The sequence below is a fragment of the Aythya fuligula genome, chromosome 15, assembly GCF_009819795.1.
Source record: "Aythya fuligula isolate bAytFul2 chromosome 15, bAytFul2.pri, whole genome shotgun sequence".
NCBI classification, from domain to species: Eukaryota; Metazoa; Chordata; class Aves; order Anseriformes; family Anatidae; genus Aythya; species Aythya fuligula.
Genome location: NC_045573.1, coordinates 15,023,611 through 15,039,359, shown reverse-complemented (window position 1 = coordinate 15,039,359; position 15,749 = coordinate 15,023,611). Strand labels below are relative to the sequence as shown.

The following is a 15,749-nucleotide window of genomic DNA, read 5'->3' as shown; positions in this document are numbered from 1 at the left end:
TTTTATGTTGTTTTGTGCAGTTATAATCTAAGTGCATAGACAGAAGATAAATTCAGAAGTTTTTTTTTTTTCCCCATTGTACTAATGAAAACGTGTTTGAAGAAATTGGATGAGCTGAGGCACAGGAAGGCTTGTTTCTCTGCAGTGAAGACTTATGTGTCTCTGCATAAGAGTGTAATTAAGAAAAGGACAAATAAATCAAGGGTGAGAAAATGAAAAGAATTAGGAAAATCTCATATGCCCAAGTCTGTTTGCTTTATCAGCAAGCAGATATGTACAAGTTCCTTCAAAAATGTCTATATTAATGACAAAAGTCAAGCTTTTCATCTGTCAAGAAGTTTTCAGCTCTTGGTAGCTTTGAAAATTGCAAATGAACACAAACAAAACTCTAGAATCAGATGAGAGATTGGGTTATCTGCTTTCACAGCCGGGTGGTGGGTGGATGTGTGGGAAGGGCACATGTTGGAGTTGCTTCAAATGTACATTAAAAATACAGGAGTATTTTTACATGCTCTTTTTTTTTTTTGTTGTTGTTTTTAAATATAAAATTTCTCAGTTCAGTATCCCAACAATCCTTGAAACCATTCTTTAAACTCTCTACTTTTACCCAGAAACAAAAAGAGTAAGCTCCCCAAAGACTGAGAAACCTTTAGGTCACTGATCAGATTGATTTCTTTTTGGACTCCGGACAAACAGCCCTGAGAATGACAACGGGGAAAGATGCAAACGACCCAGTCTTCTCCTGCTCTCTGCTTGTAGCTTGTTAGACAGAGGCCTCTGTTGCTTCAGAAGTGTTAGTAAATGGAGATAAAGCTATTGCTTTCATTAATACAACTATTTTCTTACACTTTGGACATGGCAGCTTTTGAAACCATTGGAATCCTGGGACTGGTTTCTTAGTATGATGAGGCTTGTGCATGATTCCTTCAGTTTCTGGGGATGAACTTAGTAAAGACTTGAATGGCACATACTAAGGTTTCATTTTTCATTTCTTTTCTCCTTCAGTAAGTATTATTGCGTGGTTAATTTGTTCTCTGGGTTGGATAAAATAGAACTAATATGAGATTCAAATTAATTCTTCTGCTGGTAGCCTGTTTGTTAACAGCAATAATGAAATATAACGGATAATGGACAGTGAAAAAGATTAAGTATTTTTCTCAATTATTCAGGGCTTTGATATATTTAAGCACTTAATAAATATCCAGAAAAATCATAGAATTACAGAATGGTTTGAGTTGGAAGGGATCTTAAGTATTGCAACCCCCCTGCCAAGGGCATGCACCTCCCTCAGCCCAGGCTGCCCAAACCCCATCCAGTCTGGCCTTGCGCACTGCCAGGGATGGGGCACCCATAGCTCCTCTGGGCAGCCTGGATCAGGGCCTCACCACCCTCAGACTAAAGAACTTCTTCCAAATACCTGACCTAAATCTACCCTTTTTTAGTTTAAAACCATTAATCCTTGTCCTGTTACAACACCTTCCTCCTCGCCCCCCAGACAAAGAGTCCCTCCCCTATTTCTTGTAGGCCCCCTTTTGGAAGACTGCAAAGCAGTAACCCAGAGTTTGAATGAGTGCTTTTTCAAATATTTATACAATTTTTTTGTTTAACATTGGGTTAGCTTTATGTATGCTTTAGTCATTCAAAGGAACCGGCTCCACTTCATAAATTTTTAAATCTGTTAATACCCTTTTATTTCTCATTCTGCATCATTTTAGAAAATTGGAAAACAGTGTTATGAAGCAACGGCCTAATTTGTTTTAGCACTTGTTGGGATGCTAAGGATGTGTGTAAAATACCTGACCAACCTGGTCAGTGTAATAGATTTATCTTTCATAGGAAAGTTGAGCAAGATTTCAAGAGGTTATTTGCTTCCACCTACTGTCCATTCCTGATATTACAGACAAAACCAACAGGTCGTACTTTAAAACTTCCAGTGTCTCATTTTTCCTCCTTCAGATACAGGCAATGGGAGTAGTGTGTTAGTGTGTGTACATATGAATTCTCCTTGCTGTCTGGATTTCATTAATTTCAAATGGAAAAAAAAAAAAAAAAAAAAAAAAACTTTTCTGAAGTTTCCAAACCTGTACATGTTAAGTTTTTTTCTCTTGTTTTTGTTGTTGTTCTTTTGTTTGTTTGAAGGTTTTGTTTTGAGTGTTATGATAGAGAAGTAGTGGGAAGATTTTGGATAGTAGGAAGACAGCAAACTAAAAAACATATGATAAAGGACAATATGATAAAGGCATGCACAAGTATTACTTATGTTAGCATGAGTAGTAGTTAGTTGGGGACATTGATTTTTCTATTTCTATTTGCTGTTCAAGAAGTAAACTTACATATATAATTTCAGAAGCCATGTAATATAATTGTGTGGAGGTTTCTACTGCATCCTAAAGCCAAAATATCATCCAGAGTCATGCTATCACTAATGATTACTTTTACTTTCTAGATCTTTCCTTTTACTTCTCTTCAGTAACACATGAATTAGCAATTCATGCTAATGCAGAATGAAGGTGCTAGAGAGATTTCCCAAGAGCCTAGTATATTAAACTTTAAATTTCCTGAAAGGTATGAATCATCAAAAAGTATAAAATTGGGATGAGGGAATGGAGCCTTATCAGGAATGAAATGGGTGTCACATCTGATGTATTTTGTACTATGCACTTTCAGTATATCTTGCTGTCAAGTTATCTAAATCAGTTGTCTCCAAACAAGCACTGAAAAATAATATGTGCCTATTGTTCTCACTTTTCTCTCTGGTAAGCTACAGTACAACCAAAAATTTAATACCAGTTGGTCACTAAGGGAACTAAATCTGATAAATGTTGGTACGACACTTTAAGGCTACATTTCAGAACTCCATGCCTACAAACACAGAGAGGATTATAATTTCACCACCCCAGTTACTGGAATTCTGTTGTTAAACATATGTGGCAGCATCCCGTATGGCTTTTGTTCAAGTTGTTTGTCCATTGCTGCTCCTGATACACTGCATAAAGCCTTGTCTTGTTTCCTTGAAGCTACCCAACAAAACAGGCAAAATAGGCAATTTCCTTCTGTGCTGTCAAGTCAATATTTAAAAATAGAGCTCTTAATATGTTTATAGTACTATAATTTAATTGGCTGTTAAGCAGTGACACCTAGTTTAAAAAAAAACAAAAAAAAACAAAAAAAAAAAACGTGGTGGTTTAAACTGAAATGGATAAGTTTTCTATTTTAACGATAGCGTATGTCTATAATTCATTCTTTCCATGTTTCCTGTGAAATATCCTGTGAAATGTTCTATTATATAATTTATCTAAAGTACTAATTCTTCAGGAGTAACAAATTTTGCTGTTTTTTTTTAACCTTAACATGAAAGAATGTAAAAGAAAGTGTCTAAAATACTGTTCAATTCTCTATATTTTTACACTTGCTTTACAAAAACTGTATTGCTTAGTCTCAATTCACACAGCAGGGAGATTTGCAATACACCTATCAAAATGACAACACTGTTGTTTTGCACTTACAGAGAATGGCAAAGAAGTCTCCCAGAGAAGAACGTTCTGATATATATATTTTTTTACTTCTTACTCTGTATTTAACAGATGATTAATTTCAATGCATTTTTTTTCCAAGTTTAATTTTCATGTATGTTTTTCTTTAAAGGATGTAGATGATGTATACTGAAATGTTTATATTTAAACATAAATATTTTTGAAGCCAGTTACTTGACTGGTTTAAAGAATTATTCCACTAACCGTTTCATAAAAATCAGTTTGTTTTGCTTGAGCAGTTAGAGGTTCACATATGCTTGTGCATCCCTAACATGAAATGCTCAGTTCACTCAAGGAAAACTTCTGAGATCGGGTACAATGGGTAATAAGGCGGTGGATTGCATTTGTTCAAAAAAGACTTGACTGTAGACTTCCTAGAAACATCAAGCATACAACAAGAGTTGCTTTTATGAAACAACTTGTTTCTGCAGCATTGACTTTTTTTTCCAATGAGTCCAGCATAATTCAGGAACCTACATTCCATGTTTTCCAGAATCCATTCCCTTGCTTGGGCTCTTAAAATGTTGTGTGTAACTGTGTGACAAACCAACTGTACTATCCAAGTAAAGACTTGATAAATTAATCGTGACAACAATAAAAAGCCTATTTAATCTCTCTCTCTCTCTTTTTTTCTCTTTTCCTAAGGAGGGTGGGGGGAAAGGCATAATAATACCAAAGGTGGTACTGCTGACAAATTGCTTTTTCACTGCATTCATGTGGCTAACCACTTTGGAATGAAGATTCCTGAATTCTCCTTTAGGATACTGACTGGGTACCTAACAAACTTAGTGTATATGTTCTGATAAACGATAACTATGATTTGTTAGGGTTTCATCGTTAAAGAAAGATCCTGTTCAGGAAGTTGAGCTTTTTAGGGTGTTATATGTTAAACAGTTGTTACAGGCTGGATTGTTATCTAATGATATGACTAAAGTATGCTTGTCAAAAATGGTTTAGGAAATATTTTAAAATTAATATTTGGAATAAAGAAACAAAATATAAGTGGAGCTTTTTTGTGTGTGTGTTTATACTTGTGCCAAAGTCTAAAATCAGGTCTCTTGAAGACACAGCAACTATTTCTCAACCCTAATATACTTCCCTTAATTTCAAAGATAGCAGATACTGCTGTCTTGTTGCCATCAACATCCCATAACACTGAAAACATACTTAAGTAGATTTCATCGCTAATGACACGATGGTTAATTTTTAGATAATGCTTCCCATATACTTAGATCGAACAGCAAGCACTGTGAAACAATATCATTATATAAAAGTCATGCAACAGTTCAGGGTTAAAACTTCTTCAGTCTACATCTTTTCCTTATGGCTGGCATCAACTAACTTCCAGGTGCATTGCTTCAATTCCTATCGCAGTCCTGAGTGTCTCAGACAGGTTGGCATCAGCTGTTCTCAGCAGGGCTGCCCTGTGCTTAGTTTGTACCTTTTGCCTTACTGGACATAGGCAGTCATGTAAGGTAAACTGTGCTGGAAGGAAGATGGGTTTTGCTTTATCCGCGTAAATCTGAGTTTTTTGCTTCACATTGAATAAGAAATACTTATGTGGTGGTTTAACACCGGTAGGCAGATAAGCACCATAACAACTGCTGTCTCATTCTTCAGTAGGATAGGGGAGAAAATTTGATGGAAAACCCCCATGGGTGTTAGCTCCCCCCAAACCCCCTGTTCCTGCGTAGGCTCTTCTCCATGGGCTGCAGCTCCAGCCCGGGGCCTGCTCCTGCGGGGGCTCTCCATGGGCCGCAGCCTCCTCTGGGCCACATTCACCTGCTCCACCGGGGGCTCCTCCATGGGCTGCAGTGCGGAGATCTGCTCCATGTGGGACCCATGGGTGCAGGGGGACCATGGATGCAGCCTGCTCCACCAGGGACCTCTCCACAGGCCTCAGGGAAACTGCTGCTGCATGCTTGGAGCACATCTTCCTCTTCTCCTGCACGGCTGTGGGTGTCTGCGGGGCTGATTCTCTCACCTTTCGTCACCCTTCTCTCTCAGCTGCTGTAGCACAGCAGTTGTATTTTTTTTTCTTCCCCTTTCTTCAGTCTGCTGTCCGAGAAGTCCAACCAGCATTATTCACAGCCCAGCTCTGGCCAGCAGCTGGTCTCTGTGGAGCCGTCTGACTCTGCTCTGGCATGGGGCAGCTGCTGGGCTCCTTTCACAGGGGCCATCCCTGCAGCCCCCTACTACCAAAGCTGTCCCACCTAAACCCAATACAGCTTATGAACACATATTTCTTAAAAATTGCTTATAATAGGCATTAACGATGAAAAAACATCAAATTAACATAGTCTCTAGCCAGTAGAAAGGATCATGCTGTTACTTCTTCAGCAAGGAACGCCGATCATATTGAGTGTTCGTAATAACTATAGCTGGAATTAGATAGGAACTCCTTTATTCCATGTTTAGTTAATTTAGGTCGATTTAATTTAGTATGCAAGATAGAGCCACTGTTGTCCATGGCAATTTAAAAGATCGATTTCATTTTTTGATTAACCAACAAATAAAATACGTTGGGGAATGTTTTGTTATTTCCAAAAGGTGACCTGGGTCATAGCTAGCAGGTGAAAAGGCCTGGATAATAAAGTTTGCATTCATTTACCCACGTTAGAAAGCTTTTTAAGTGCTGAACTTTGTTCTTCATGCACTTAAAAAAAAAAAAAAAAAAAGGAATTACAACCAAGCTGGCCTGTAGGGTGGTAGTATTTCCTTATTCGCAAAATGGGAGAAGAAGCATGAAGCATGGCAGGCTGCCAGGAAGACACACCTGAAAGAAAATTTTTGAGTATTACATTCCACAAATACAGCCTGGTTTCCCAGGAAAAGTATTTTGAATGTAAGGAATGTTTGACAAACTGATTCACATGTGATGCATAAAACTAGCTAGAATAACAAAGATTATTTTGTCAGAAATACGCTGCTTGAGAAGTGACGGAGAATAGGATATGCCTGATGAAAACATCTTTAATATACCTAGCTGTTAATTAAAGTAATTTTTCAGGAAACCTTGACTCATCTTACTTGACTGAGTGATTTTCTTTTTTTTTAATCTTTTATGGGTATATGGCTTAGGTAAGAAGACTTTGATGTTGGAATAGTATCAATCCTTCATTTAAGACGAATAGGCATGGTCCTGAGGAAACACAGCACCATTATTTAATTTGTTTTCATTTTCAATGGAAATGACTACTAGCTGTCAGTCTTAAATTTGTGGTTTAGTTTAGCTACTCTAGCTAATAATTCAAAAGCCCATGAGAGTAGTTCTAGCTTCATTAAGAGGCTGGGGAAGGACAAACTTTTAACAAACAAAATTGGACCTCATCTCTGTGCCATTTTTTCCTAACAGAAATCTTCAAAATTGCAGTATGTAATCAAAATTACCTTCCAATAATACCATCATATAATCTTGTGTACAATCTAATGACTTGAAATATATATGGTTTATTCAATTTTAAGGAATAACTTCTTGTACAAAGGTATAAAATGAAGAAAGCAATGCCTTTATTTTGTGATTATTTTGTGATTTTTTTTTGTGTGTGATACATTGTGAAATTTTTTGTGATAACAATTCTCTCTACATGTCTTCAGAAAAAGAGAACATATTCTCTGTTCATCTACTAGCAAAATTCTGACTGTTTAATGAGAGTCAAAATGCCTTAGGAATAAAAGAAACATGTTTTGGGTGTCATTAGATTTAAGATTATTAGTCTGATACTTGAAGTCCAAGTTATATGCGTGTGTGTGTATATATACTATATATACTTATATAAAATAGGTGCTTGAGTATTCTTGAATTTTTCAGTGGGGATTGATACAAATATCTTCAACCTATCCAGTAGTCTATAAGTATATATATGGACTATGTATTACAGTTTTCAGACCAGGAAACAAAATAATACATTGTCAATTTTAAAGTCCAAGTTAGCACTTTAGTTAACAGACAGAAGTTTGAGCATTTATTTATCCTCTTAAGTTGACAATAATCTTACCTTTAAAAATTTTCATTACAATCAGTAATAAAATAGAAAAGAAAAGGAGCAAACAATTACATTTTATCAAAAAGCAGTTGGAAAAAAAAAAAAAACTTACACTTTACAGAGATCTTATTTTTGTCTTATGAACTATACTATCTTGAAAAAAGTTGTTTTTTTCCAATCCTATCTTTCAGTTGACAACACATCTGCTTGTAATGAAGTTTAATAAATAAATAGTTTAATAAACGTTCCTTAAAGCTGTAATGCTAAATATTGTACCTTTAAAGGTACTGTGAATACAAAAGTAATACAGTAATATATAATAGATTGAGAAACCCGTTTTTCAGACTTTGATGCCTTTTCTCATTCAGAGTTATTCTCACAGCCCTGAAGAATGTGCTTTGTGTCATAGTCTTCTCTGTTTGTCTTTCCAGGATACTAAATCAGAGTGCAATTCCTGTGTAGAAACTGAGGACAGAAAAGTAAGTTGCTTGTTTTAATGTAATTTATGTCAGGCCGGTCTAGTAAGTATTTCTTTGATTGGTTTATGTTTTCAATTTAGCCATGTGAAATTATTTTAAGTTGTTTTATGTATGTGTGTTAAAGTTTCCTAACAATGCCTTATCTAATGTAGTTGTATTTTAACTTCAAATGGTACAAAACACCCCTATCTATCGAATGTGCTTCCATTAGAAATATACCTACTTGTTCAGAAGAGAATTATAATCTTACTTTTGTGAAATTATGGATGGCCTAAAAGACAACTGCACTCCCTATTCTTAATTTCATTATTAGCAAAATTACTGCATGACGTCTTTCATGATAATGGTGACATACCAAGATAAATATTCTTAAAATAGTAAGATAAGGGCTACTTCCTCTTGCTTGATAAGCAATATGTTTGATATTGATTTATTTTCCTTCTAAATGGTTGCAGTCTAGAAAAAAAAAAAAAAAAAAACTCATATTATTTCCAATTTTATTGTTAGTGAGTATAAAAAGTGCACTCTGTTCTGTTCTTTGCCTTGCTGGCTTTTTTTATACTACATTATGGCATGTATACTTGAATATACCTGAAAAAAAAAAGTACATTTTAGATTTAGATTCTTAAATTGAAGTCTTATCAATTTCCACTCAAAAATGAGAGACGTGGAAAGCTGCCTTCTAGCACTAACAGTTTCATACTCTCAAGTTATGTTTTGAAACAGCAGGGTTTTATGCTTAATTTAACATTATGTTAACTGTGCTATTATGTGTAAAATCAATGTTCTACTACTCAAATTTCCAAAGATTCTTTGTTTTTGAACTTCTTTTGGCTTCTGAATCTTTCTATGATTATTCAGTGACTTCTGATTTCCTTAATGATAATCAAGTTCTTTTTGATGTAAAAATGAAATTTTATTAATTGTCATCCCAGATGCATTTTAGTTGTTCATGATAGCACACATCTTATAAAATGCTGTTATTCAAGTCTGACATAAAATGATTTTGAGGTTACTGCAGGAAAGCAAAATTAATTTGCTTTGTCACGTGATGGAAGTTCTTCAGAATTTAAATGATTTTCAAAATTTTCAGGAATGAAGAGAGGAAATTATTTTGAGTTAAACAAAAACACATTGAGATTTCAATTATGATAATAAAATGTCAATATAATAAAAATAGAATGTATGTCATGTCTTAAATACCTATCAGCTGTTACTATTCTCTGATTATTGAAGTCCACTATAAAATTTAAGGAATTCTCCTTGTTATTTATACCCCTACTGTTTTTTTCAGTTCACTGGGAGGTTTGTTTGTTTGTCTGTTTGTTGTTTTCTTTTTTTCTTAAATGAATTGCAGTAAATTAAAATATTGTTTTTTCCCTTTTACTTACTTTATGCGTTCCATAAACCCTATTTTCCTTTGTTAATAACTTCAATTATTATTTTTTTTAATGAAATTCCCAAGTTTCTCCTGTTTTTTATGAAAGATTTCTTTTTTTAGGCTTCATTAAGTTTGAACTGCTGATAAATTATGCCTTCTCTTATCTTATGCAGTTCGTTACATTATTTTCTCAAGCATTTTGCAGAGATGAATGAAGGTTCATATATTTGTGCATGTTTTCATGCATTTCTACTGGAAACCTTAAACTTGAAGCTAGAATCTAGTTCTGGATTACTAAATCTATATAGTATATCTCCATGTGTCAGCAAGTATGAGTTTGTGAAAGTGTCAACTACATGACATCATGACATAATTTTAAATCTCTAAAATTAGATGGTACTCATTACTGTGAAACTCAGGCCATTTACACTTCAGTGATAGCTTTTATGAAACTAGGTGTTTAAATATAAGTGCATGCTGTTTGATACTCTGCTAAAACACCGTTTGGGACCTTACTTTCTAAACACCAGCATCTGACTTTTCTTGGTGTGGATAGTAGCGTCTGACACTGCACAACCAAATGGTTATTTTTATTGCTTCAATACTGGGAAAAGTTATCACAAGGCTTAGGACTTTGACTTTGGACTGTAGTATCATTAATTTATTAGTTATATTATATATATAACTTTGTTATATAGTATATAACTTTGGACTGTAGTATCATATTAGTTATATTTCCTTTTTTTTTTTTTTTTTTTTTTCCTTCTCCATGCTCGAAGATAAGATAATTTCTACCTCAGTATAAATGATAGGAGTCATTTACATGATACTTGGCCTTGGTTGGGTGGTCTCCTAAGGAGCTTGTGTTCTTCAGTGACTCAGGCCATGGAGACTAACTGAGCTGTCAGACCCCAGAAAGAGGCAGTTACCGCCTCTGTTCACATCCTGCAGTATAGAATATGTGGTCTGCCTTTTTCTATGACAACACAGTACTAGGCAACTGAAGTGAAACAAAGAGCATGAGATTCCCGTTACCCTGTGCCTTGTTGCTTAGCTGACCTATTTTCATCACTTCTCTTTCCATTCCTGTTCTTAAAAGCAGTGGCAGGGAAGATGAGCTGGTGGTCAGAGGGTCTCCAAACATGCTCTGAATCTTGAAGATTCTTTAACTTTTAAGGTATCACTAAGGTTGAAAATCTGGAGATTATCAACATTACAGTGCTGAGTGCTATGACTTTCTCATCCTTGTGACTCTAAATACTGATGCACACAGACGTGCCTTCAGTACTGCAGGCTCTTAAGTGATCTTGCCTCAGTAACAGCTGAGGTAATAAAAAAGTATGTGACATTTGTTAAGTTTAGGGCATTGGCTTGTTTTTTGACTTGCTAAAAATACAGTTCTTATCAAAAACCAATAACCTGCTCAGTGTTCTAGCTTGCAAATGCAGAAACTACAACTTACATAGAGAATTGTCTATTTTATCTTCCTCTTTTTCTTAGCTTGTTGGAACATTTTGAAAGAACAGAAATGTAGTAATTATATATTGTTGCTGCATGGCATATTTCATGTTTTCTGTGTTTGGTCTCAAAACTGAACCTTCTGCTGAGTTTAAGAGGCAGATTTACTTTTCAGTCCAAGGGTATAGATTATCAATAATCCATTGTGTGATCATCAAATAAAGATGCATCCATTTTATTTAATAATAATGAATTCTTTCATGTTTATTGAAAGCATAAATTTGGGGCTTTATGTAATTCATAGAACCTGAAACATTGTAAATAAATATTTTTATTCTATTGACATTGAAATCAAGACAAACTATTGCAGATGCCTCATTAGAATTTCATAATTTGACTCTTTCATAATGAAATATATTACTAATGAACTATATCATTAGTAATTAATGAAAAATATTCATAGCTAACAACAAAATATGTCTGCAAGGTCCCTTCCTTTTCTTACAAACTTTCTTCCTGAAGCTTCTTAATCTCTACTTTTCGAAGTAGAAATTTATGAAGCCATTGCTAAAACTTTGCCTGTAGGCAAACTTAAATTTTGTAAAAGTAGTTATTATTTTGGAATCTATTATTCTGTAAGCGTCAAAATGGCATTTAATTTTCTTAACCACATTATCACTATGACCTGTGTATCCCTCCCTTGTGACTTCCACTTAACTTTTTATTTAAGATTTTTTTTTTTTTTCTGCAAGGATAAAAGCCTTCAGGTTTGAGAATCTGTTTGAGAATGTCAAAACAGCTGACAAGTAATCTACAGTCTGTTGTAACTGACCGATATCATTAGGCATTACTAACCTGTGTTTACCACAGCCAGCGCGGCCCAGTGTATCTATGATTTTATGTCCCACTCTTCTTTTCTGTGTTTGTCATACCTAACCCTTTTTTTGTTTTATTTTCATACCTTCTTTCTGAACAACCAATATTAGATGTTTAAAACTAAGCGTGTCATTCTGCAAATGTCAGCTTTGCTGTTAAAAGCAGCATGCATGACCATTAAAATTTCACAGGAAAGAAACTTGTTAAAAACACATGAACTGTGACTTCGCGAAAATAGATTGATATCTGAAGCTAGTCTCATGTTTAAGGAATTGGAGTCATAATTTCAAAACCTGTGATATTTTCTAGCATGACACTTCAGTCTTCAATGGATGATAAGTGATGCTGTTCATTTGTTCTTTTTACCCATACATATATCCATATTTTTACCCAATAACTGTGTGTTGAGGGCAAAATATGTGGTTGTTGTTGAGGGAATTAATAAGGATATTGATATTTTTGCCAAAACAGACAGCCTTGTGGATTCCTTTGTGATCTTTTCTTCCTTTTGTTATAAGCAAACTCTAGCCTTGGTGTCCACTTTAGGAAGACTGCTAATATGTAAAGCTGTATTTTTTTGTTTGCTCTTACACCAGCTTAATCATTTCTCAACAGCTGAAAAACTTGTCTCAAGTATATCTTCTGCATCTTGTATTTATTCTCAGTCTGCATCTCTATTTGGTCTTAAACATATGAAAAATAATTGCTATATGGGACTGGCATTGAATAGGAGTCTTCAACATTACAAAACAAACAAACAAAAAGCCACAAAAACCTGGAAATAACCTTTGAAGCCTGAACAGAACACAATAGAATACTTTGTTTTCATATGCAGTTGTTGTCATATCATCTAATAAATTCATGTCAACACTGTGAAACCAACACTCTGCTATGAAGTTACCTTCCCCTTGCTTCTTCACCACCCTCTCTTTTGTTTTCTTCTGAAATGGAAAACTGTTTGAGCCACTGAAAACTGACTGGAAAGCTAACTTATAATGGTCTTTCTGTGCTGGATAATTTTGTGGCAGCTGGGTTTTACTATGCCAGGAATGTTTTATTCTTCATATTTGGTTTCTTCATTTTTGTTTGCTTTCAGCATGCTCTTTTGTAATAGACTCACTTTTGCTGTAATGTGTAATGACAGTCTCTTCAGTATTCCTTGCAGGCAAGTAAATGCTGACCATTAACTAGCAGCTATGTTATTAGCTTGGTGGCTCAAGGTCACTCAGGATATCCTGCTCCATTTTCTGTTCTTCAGTATCTCATGGAGAGAACATTTTTGAGATGCATCTTGACTTCAGAATTTACCACTTTTGAGCTCAGAGTGCAGAGGCTTTATGAGAGCAATAGATTTTATGGGTATGCAGTAGGTCATGATAGGTCAGTAAGTTAGAAAATTTCCCTCTAGTGACATGTTTCATAACTCCCTATTACCTTCTGTGGGATATGGTATAGACAGTAATACCTTTCCTCTTCTATGCCTGCTGTGGAAACGACTTCATAATTATTTTAGTGTCTTCTATCAGAGGATTTCCAAGCATTTTGCAAACAATTTAAAAACACCTGTGAGGAAAGTACTTGCGTTTATATTACTCAGGTTAAATATGGGGAAATAGAAATATGAAGAGGAAGGTGTAGGCAAAGTTACAATATGAGTCTGAGACAAAATGAGGAGGAAAACAAACAGATTTACAAATACACTTTGCTCAGTATATCCTATGGCTTTTTGCAATCTTTTATTTACTTTTTCAATTTATAATGATCAAATATTCCATGTAAGTTTAAGGGAAAACTTTGTTTTAGTAGTAGGAAGAAATTTTATCCGATTTCTTTAACACTGTTTTTTAGGTTACTGTGGGAGGGAATTAATAAGGGTATCAAATAAGAACGAGATGATAAGAAACATCATGGACAGACAGACTCAACTGCAGACATCTAAGATGTGAATATATTTGTATACTGTTTCCTTTCATTGTAAATCCTTTTTCTGCTGTTTAGGAGCTCCCTGTCAGTGAATAATATGGAGTAAGTGTCATTTCTGTTACCTCATGAAAGCATCGTGCAATCTTTGGAGACTGGGATGCATTTTTCCTCACATTAGAAGGAATCAATTTTTTGATGAGTGAAGCTTGCAGACTCTAATGTATTGGTATGGAAATGTTCTATATAAGTATTTTTTGTTCTGCTAGATGATTATGTTCCATAAATTGCGTTGGAATGTAGATTCTGAGGAATTAAGAATCTTAAGGAAGTTCTGAACACTAATGGGCCTCCCCTTGTTTACTAGAGTGAACAAATAAATGATTCCAATTTCTTCTGCCTCATTAATTGATGTAAAAATAAGGGTATTATTGAACCATCATATGACAGGACATAGAATATACAAGATTGGACATAAAACTCAGAAACAAGTGAGAATAACAAGCTATTCAGGTAATATCTACCTACCACTGTATGCCAGAAGTTCCCACTACGATTTCAGCTCTCTTAAATTGGATTTGTATGATGTTTCTAGAGTCTACCTTACCACAGAGAAGTTTTCAAAACTTCTGTAAGAGAGTAAGAAAACCTCAGGGTTATTTTTGGCAGAGAAGTTGCTTGAAAACCATGACTGCCTTCTCCACAATAATTTTAGTTCAAGATTTTTTGTTCTCCAGATACTCTAAAATACAGAAACTCTGTTGAATCAAACCCATACTCTGAGTTGCATAGGTATCATTTATTATTATTCGCACTACTTTTAATCATATCTTTAAAATGGAGGGATCTTCCATTTCCTTGTCTTTATGTTCTTCACAAGTAAAAGGATTACTTACAGAAAAATATATAGCAGAAATTTGCCGTATAATCTAACACACAACACAAGTCAGCCTAAGAAATATTGGCAATTATAAAGAGGGGAAATGCTCAGAAATCCAGTCTATATCCTGGCATGTGGATCGTTGTAGTTCAAAGTCTTGTTGAAAAGTTACACAGTATTTGAATGATCATTCAGTTGTATTACTGTTCTCTTGTTCTTCCTGTTACTGACATGCAATTACAGAATTTCACAACTGAAGTGATGACAATTGCTTGTGCGTGTCTATCTTTCCCTTAATCCAACTGCATCGAGCAATCTGTAATTTGATAAAATGGAATTGAAATGACAGTCATGGTGGAAGTGCCAAAACAATAATTTGACCTCCCACTGAAGTGCCAATGTGTTCAGCTGTATGAATTTCACTCATGCTGAATACACATAAGGAACATGTATAGTGTATTTATTATGCTAGAACACCTGTTAAAGCAGATTACAAAAAAAAAAAAAGTACAATTTGCATTTTTGCCAATGTGTTCCATCTTTAACCATTACATTTTCTATGTCCATACTACTATCTACAAACACAATTACTATTGCACACATTAACTTTATAATTCTATTAGGAAAGTATGTTCTTCAAATCTTAAGATTGAAGGTATTTTTCTAAATCTTTAAATTATTCTGTTAAGTGACATAAGTGTGTGGCTGCCTCCTCCAGCTGCTCCAGCCCAGAGCTGCTCCTGCCCAGGTGCTGGGGCCATGCCTGGGGACCTGGGGTCTCTGCCCATGCTGGGGATGTGGCCACCACTTTCCCCTTTGCAGGTTCAACTGGTAGCAAAGCTGAGCAGGGATCTCAGAGACACACAGACACACAGGACATTGACACAGCTGGTTGCACAGGGTGCCACAGGCAAGGTGCTGCCTTCAAAAGCATTCATTTGCATATGACTCACCTGAGCATAGACATTTCCTTCCTACTCTTCCTCCTTGTATAGAAGGTATAGGAGGTCACTAGTGCAGGCACATATAGGACACTCATGCAGGGCTGCAGGGGTGGCATCTGTGAGAAGGGAACAGGAGTTGCCCCCATGCTGGACACAGCCAGTTTCTGTCAGCTCCGGGAGGGACCTGACACCTGCCAAAGCTAAGTGAATGGATGATACTGGTTGAACCTCTGCATTAATGTATTTAAAAAAATGTTAGAACAGCTGTGAGAGAGAGGAGTGAGAAAATGAG

General features: G+C 35.3%; 1 protein-coding gene across 3 annotated transcripts in view; it reads left to right on the top strand.

Moving 5' to 3' along the window:
- RBFOX1 (RNA binding fox-1 homolog 1) overlaps positions 1–15,749 on the top strand; it is a 681,896-nt gene that overhangs the window by 73,047 nt on the left and 593,100 nt on the right. For all 3 annotated transcript variants that reach the window (XM_032197974.1, XM_032197969.1, XM_032197973.1), the window contains exon 2: positions 7,951–7,998. In XM_032197974.1, coding sequence (XP_032053865.1) covers positions 7,951–7,998 — 48 coding nt within the window. The remainder of the gene's footprint in view (positions 1–7,950; positions 7,999–15,749) is intronic.